Below are 6,812 nucleotides of genomic sequence, written 5' to 3' on the forward strand. Positions count from 1 at the left end.
GTAAGGGTGGGGGTGGGGGAAAGAGGGAAGTGGCTACTCGCTCTCCTCTTTGTCCTGTACCGTGGTCGTGGAATGGTTGTACAGTCCCTGGGCCATGAGGTGCAGAGCCAGGCCGTTCTTAATGCCTGTGGCCTTCTTGATCTTAGCCCGTTTGTTCTGGAACCAGATTTTGATCTGGGACTCGTTGAGGCTGAGCTCCTGGGCTAGGGTCTGCCGGCGTTGCTCAGTAATGTAACGGTTCGCCTGGAACTCCGCCTTCAGTCTCTGCAGCTGCTCTGCCGTGAACGCCGTCCGCGGCCGCTTGTCTTCTTTCTCGTTCTTCTTCTTTTTTAGCTTCCTGGTGCGGGGACCTACAAGGGAGGGAGACAGGCCGGGGAGGAGAAGGCAGAGGGGAGGGACAGAGAGAGGACAGGGAGAAAAAGGGAAAGAGGGAAGAAAATGGGGGAAGGAGGGAGGGAGGAAGAAAAAGGTGGAAAGGCAGCTGTGTGAATTGTATCAGTGAAAGAGGGTGTGCATCATACTTCTTGAATGCTAAAGTCTCTTCTGTTTTCGAAGTCTCCCTCCCCCAAATCCATAGCACCCCGACCCCACCCCCAATTCAAGAATCAGACTTCTCTGACCCAAATCCACTGTCCCTTATTACCCACTATTCTCTTCCTTCAGATGGGGAGTAAAAAGTGAGGGAAACATGGCCGACAGGAGTAGAAGGACCCCCACAATCTAAATCCAGACGGAAGGAGAGGAAGAGGAAGCTTATTAGATTCGCCCCTCTTGCTAGTACTACCAGTTACAAGAATGGAGGGAGAGGGAACCGCCAAAGGCATCTGAGATGGGAAACAACCCTTCACCTGAGAATAAGATTCCAACTAGCCAGGCCACAGGCAGTTCAGAGACCAGAGAAGTAGCAGATAATTTCAGGAAGAAATGAATTGCTAGAAATGAAGTATGGGTCCCCGCCCAGCTATTTCTCCTTCTGTTCCTTTCTTGCCCCCACTGGAAACCCCAAATCGGCCTATGGAAGCAGACTCTGCAGGCTGGGACCAGACATTCCCACCGTGACAATGAGGAATGGGACAAGGCAGCACTTGGGAAAGGAGGAGCTGACACCAGAGCTGGAACCCCAGACGAATCATTATGTCCCCCTTACCCGTCCACTCCACTACCACTCCTTTAACTTCCAATACCTCCATTCCCAGTTCCACCGAGGGTGAGAAAATAAATGCTAATAGAAACCACCTCAGATCCATGCCCAATCCTTTAAACAGACAGCATTGCGGTCGCCACCCCTTCCCCCACCTCTGGCCTCCCAGTCCAGGGAAACCCACTCCACCCCCACCCTCACCTCCATCCGAAGAAAAGCAAAGAGATTGAGAAAATTAAGCCTGCGGGGTCAAGGCCTCTAGAGAAGGACCAAGAAATGGACTAAGGTCCCTAGGCAGTTTTTCTTTCTGCCACGAGCCTCTCTAACCCCGGTTGGGTTGAGCTCCAGCGCCCCAGGGCCACAACCTCTCCGTTATTTTCTGTAATACCCTGGGGGATTCCAGACCCTGCCGAGGAAATAGAGGAAGTTCGATGCCTTTTGCTACAGACAAGATTTTGCTGCCGCCTGCTGAAGTGAGCCAGATCCGGGGGCTGTAGGAAATATATTGACTGCAAAGTCTCGCTATGCCCAGAACATCAGGGAAGGGCCACGGCACCGTCAAAGGTTAAACAGTGAACCTTTGCAAGAAAGAGCCTCCAGTGTGTAATTCTATTGCCTATTCCCAGATCACCATTCCTTCAATGTTCACTTGTTGGAAAGGGATCCTTGCTCCTATCGAGACTGTTGGGGCCATTCCAGCCTCTAGCGCGGAAGCCACTTGGGACTTTGGGATTTTTTTATTTTTTATTTTTTTTTAATATTTCTCCTATTTATCATGAATTGTAAAAAATAAATAAATAAATAAACTAGCCAAGAAAACAAAAGGCAAAGAAGCGGTGGAGAAGGTGAAATTCCAGAATATCCAAATTATGTTTTTCAGCCTGGATACCTTTTCCAAGATAAAGCATTCCCGGGACTTTGGTCTATTTCTGGACTAAAACACAATGAGAGATAGGGAGAGGGGAAAAAAGCTCCTACATATAACTGAGGGCTTCATTCAGAGGCCAAGGACATAGCCATACAGCAGACAGAACCCACGGACCCCACGGATCCCAGCTGCTACATTCTGCAAGCCCTAGGAGTCCTCCACATGCCTAGGTTCCCTTGTTCCTCTGACAGTCAGTAAAGGACCGGGAATTAAAGATAAGGATAGAGAACTACGGAGCTACATAAATAGACTGAGATAGAGATAGATATTGAGATCAAACAGCTGTCAGTTGGCCTATCCTTCTACCTGCTCCATGCTTCAGTACACCTACATCCCCATTCTATTTTTGCTGATAGTTGATTCCCCCAGATTCTTGCAATAGAGGATGGAAAGGTTAGAAATGGAGATTTTGAAGAGAGATAAATAGTTGGGACTGAAGTCTCCTTGCCTTTCAGGCTTAAGATGCCAGCTAACCAAATCCTTGCTATTTTTAAAAAGTCTTAAAGACTTAGAGTACTCCAGTGAGAGTGCCACCAACAAGGCAAAGTCCACCACTTGGCTTTTACCAGAAAGAAACAGAAACAAGGAAGTTTTGAACAAATTATAGTCGATGAGTAGATAGAGTAGGGATAGGAACCCAGAGTAAGCCCCAAGGTGAAGACCCATTTACTTTTGCTGGTTTTAGGCAGGGCCCGTGAAATTTGGGGCCTGGTATCTAGGCCATTCTTGGATGTAGAAGAGTGGGGACATGGCTGACATCTCAGACGGAGAAAACCCACTCTCATCACACCAGAGAAAGAAGAAACATTTTCAGAGGATTACGTTAGACTAGGACCACTCTGATGGAATCCTAGATTTCCTGGTTGCAAAGCTTTCTATGAGATCGAGAATGGTGTTCTTCCGGGTGGAGAGGAGATTCCTAAGGTCCACTTCCCACTACAAACCAAAATATAAATCTCCATTCTCTCTGGGAGAATGTTGGGCTCCAGAAAGTTAGAGGGAATAGAGCTGAGCCCAGGCAGTAACATTTCTGGTGCCAAGGGCAAAGACACTGACTCAGAAAAGGTAGAAGAGCCCCAATAAAGAAGGAGAAAGCATTAAGTATATTTATTTTGGTAACATGAAGGGAGAGTCAAAAATTGTAGTCAGACCTAGAACCCTGTCTTTGACTGAAACTGGGTTTATGGTGGTCTATGTGTATGGACATACTGAATACTGGCAATAAAATCGTTTCTCCCTGGCCAGCCCTAGCAGCCAACCTGACAGCTCAATCACTTTATCCATCAGGCGAGTCAATCAAAGCGGCTTTTCGGAGGTTCAGGGAGACGGACGTGTCAATAACTGGGGGATCGAGATGGCTGGGGTTGATAGCAGCCTATCGATTGGTTCTGCAGCCCAAGGAATTTGGGAGACAACTAAGGAGGGAGGTGAAGAGAGAAGAAAAGGAAAATGGGGAACTGAGGGACTCTGGCATGGGGTTCCAAGCTCCAAGCCCACTAAATATTCTCATCTCCCAACTCTCCATCTTTTCCCAGTCCAGCCTGAACTTGCTTGGAATGGGATATGGAATAGGGGAGGTATGGGATTTCTCCTTCTCCCCCAATAAGACTGATGAGGGCCGAAGGTCTAAGGGCTGAAAGACCCCATGTTGGACTTTAAGGAAACAATTTAGAAGCAGCCTAGTGAAGTGGGAGACAAACCAATAGAAAGCACTAAGGTTGAAGTACTACCAAAGAAGAAGAAAAGGAACGATGGAGGGAGGGGAACCCCAAACAATAACAAGTTGTTTGTGTTGTGTCCTAACTGGGATAAAAGAGAAAAGTCTAACAGGAACAGAAGGCTTTGAGAGTCCAATTTCGAATGCAAAAAGCGCTGCAGCAGGGAGACTCAGAAGCTGGCCTTCAGGCCTGTTCAAGCTTCTCTTTCTTTCAATCTTCTCTCTGTCCAATAGATTTTCCCTCCTCATCGCTTTTTCCCCCCTAAAAGCTAAAATTAATTTCCCAGATTATCTTAACGCCTAGACCAGGAGATCCTTGTTATTCCTTTTGGACGTTATTCTACAAAGTCCTTCATTCCTTTGCCTCACCGCAGGGCCTATACTTGTATCCGTCTCTCTCTCTCTGTCTCTCTCTCTCTGTCTCTCTCTCTCTCTCTCTGTCTCTCTCTCTCTCTCTCTCTCTCTCTCTCTCTCTCTCTCTCTCTCTCATTAGCATTATGTAAAATTGTTAATGTATATAAATTCAAATGCATACACATCCTCAATCGTAGCTTAGGTTCTTCTCGATATAAAGTCGACCTCTCTAGTTTAGGCCTTCCTCACTTCGCTAAATACAAATCCTTAGCCAACCCCAAAAGTAAAAAAGGGGAAGAAATTATTATGAATTATACTTTTTAAAGTGTTAAGAATTCAAAAGTGAATCTCCCCCGTGCCCATCCTCAACTATTCAAGAACTTCAGGCCGGGCGAAAGATTAAGGCATTGCAGAAAAGGGGAAACAAATAAAATATGCAGGAGAGGTGGAAGCAAGAGGAAGAGTGAAAGGAATAGGATAGGTGGGGGGCAGGGGAAGGAAAACGCATTAATAATTTGGTTTCTAAGAGCTCTTGGCCGGGGTAGGGGTGGGGAGTGTCTACCGGTGACCCTAGAGGGATAGGTGAGAGAGGACTTAACTCCAAAGGGGGTACTCACCAGAAGATGGGCGATCCGAATAGCGCGTACAGTAGACCCAAGCGGGCCAGACTAGCGGCTGCTGCGAGTCAGTTTTAACCACGGGCCCACCGTTGGCCGAGCCCATGAGTAGAATAGCCGGGTTCCCATGTTCCCCGTATTTAGCGCCGGTTGCTCCAGGACTCCCCCCGCTGCCTTCCGAAGGTTTGGACGCAGCCGCTGCTGCCGCCGCAGCTGCCGCCACGGCCGCCGCCGCCGCCGCAGCTGCAGCAGCCGCCGCTGCTGGGTTGGCTTTGGAAGCGGCGGCTGCCGGGGCCGGCGCAGAGCCGTCGGGCGTCACACAGTTCGCATCTGCTGGGCAGAGAAGTGAAGCCGGGTTGGCCGGCCGCGTGCCCAGAGGATTGGCCGGATCTCTACCTGCGGCTGTCTGGCCTCTGTCTCGCTCTGCTCGGCCTCCTCCTCCTCCTCCACCACCACCGCCACCACCACCAGTACCAGCACCAGCACCACTTCCACTTCCTCCTCCTCCTGCTCCAACCAAGAGCTGCTGTTGCTGCTGCTGCTCCTTCTTGCAACCAAAGTCTGGCCTCAGGATGTTGTCTATGAAAAAGTTGGTGGTGCGGTGCTGCTGGGGCGGTGGCAGTGGTGGTGGCGGCGGCTGGTGAGGAGGCGCTGGCATCGGCTGGGGCGGCGGCGGGGGCTGGTGGTGATGGTGGTGGTGGTGGTGGTGGTGATGGTGGTGATGGTGGGGCAGGGGCTGGAGACAGGGTGCTGCAGGAGAGGAGGGAGCTTGCTGCGGGGACACAGGCACGCTGTCTCCATCGCTGCCGCTGCTGCTGCTGCCGCTGCTGCTGCTGTTGCTGTTGCTGTTGCTGCTACTGCTGCTGCTGCTGCTGCTCCCGCTGCTGCTGCTCCCGCTGCTGCTGCTGCTGCTGTTGTGGCTCGCAGTGCCTATGGTGGAGTCGCGCTGACTGTTATGCTCCGGCTGCTGCTCTTCCATACTCAGCCGCCCCGCCGCCCCGGACGCGGCTGCCTTCCCCCTCCCCCCCGCTTCGCTCTCCACCCCACTTTGCTAGTGGCCGGTGGGGGTGCGGGGAGGAAAGAAGGAGAAGAAGAAGGAGAAGAAGAAAAAGAGGAGGAGGAGGAGGAAAAGGGGAAGAAAAAGAAAAGCGGGAAAAAAGATCAGATGCTTGTTTCGTATATCTCTTTTACCGAGCAGATCTGTTTTCCTCTCTAATTTGCAGATATCCAGATATGAAGACACTTGGCTATTTCTTTTTGCAACCAGATTCCCAGTTTTTTTTTTTTAAAGGAGGGAAAGCCACACCAGGAAGAGCTTCCCCAAATAAAATAATTTTTCCTAAAGGGAAAAAAAAATTCCAGTCTTTAAAATCTAGCCATCTTCCTAAGCAATAGTGAGGGTTTGACTTCCCCAAGTGTCATGCTCAGCTTTGCCCACAGCTCGAGGTTGGCAGCGCCTTTAATCGCCTTTGCTTTTTTTGCAGAGAGAGAGTGTCTCCGCCACCGCGCCTGGGCTTTTTTTTTTCTTTTCCTTTTTTTTTTTTTTTTCAAATCTCTGACAGCTCCGATCTTTGCACAAACTCTCTCTCTTAAAAAAAAAAAAAATTCACCCAGGCACACTTTTTGCATTCAAACCGGAAGCACGTGAGTCTGGGCCGCACGTGTGAGGGGCCAATAGTGAACCGCGACTCTCGCTGACACCCGTGACGCGAGCCAATGAGTGGACTTGGAACTTTGCGGATAAATAATCCTTGGGGTTGGAGCGAGGAGAGGGGGAGTCGCGGGGTAGCCCGGCGTGTCCATTCTCCACTCGGTGCTTCCTCCACCCCCCACTCTTCAACACCAACACCCCCTCCCAAAAGCTCCACTTCTTCCTACCGCTGCCCTCCACCTCTTCCTTGCCCCGCCCCACCCCCCCATGCGTGAGGGTGAGTGTGTGGGGAGTATCATTTGAGGAGTAAGCAAATATAAAATTAACTTCATTTTTAAAAAAAACAAAACAAAACTTGCTCAGCAGGCCAGGCAGGGTTAGAGAGGAAAAGACTTTTGTCCCTC

At 50.0% G+C, this 6,812-nt stretch overlaps 1 protein-coding gene across 2 annotated transcripts; it reads right to left on the reverse strand.

Annotated features, from left to right (window-relative positions):
• Window positions 1-30: 30 nt before the first annotated feature.
• Window positions 31-5,736, reverse strand: EN1 (engrailed homeobox 1). 2 transcript variants are annotated; one of them, XM_044666625.1, is made up of 3 exons: window positions 5,253-5,736; window positions 4,758-5,201; window positions 31-350 (listed from the first exon to the last, which is right to left on the reverse strand). In XM_044666625.1, exons 1-3 carry the CDS (start codon window positions 5,734-5,736, stop codon window positions 34-36), a joined length of 1,245 nt encoding a protein of 414 aa, XP_044522560.1. In that variant the 3' UTR covers window positions 31-33. The 2 variants fall into 2 exon arrangements, with proteins under 2 accessions (XP_044522560.1, XP_044522559.1); XM_044666624.1 differs by having other exon boundaries at window positions 4,758-5,736.
• Window positions 5,737-6,812: the final 1,076 nt, after the last annotated feature.

The sequence above is a fragment of the Gracilinanus agilis genome, chromosome 3 (assembly GCF_016433145.1).
Source record: "Gracilinanus agilis isolate LMUSP501 chromosome 3, AgileGrace, whole genome shotgun sequence".
Classification (NCBI taxonomy): domain Eukaryota; kingdom Metazoa; phylum Chordata; class Mammalia; order Didelphimorphia; family Didelphidae; genus Gracilinanus; species Gracilinanus agilis.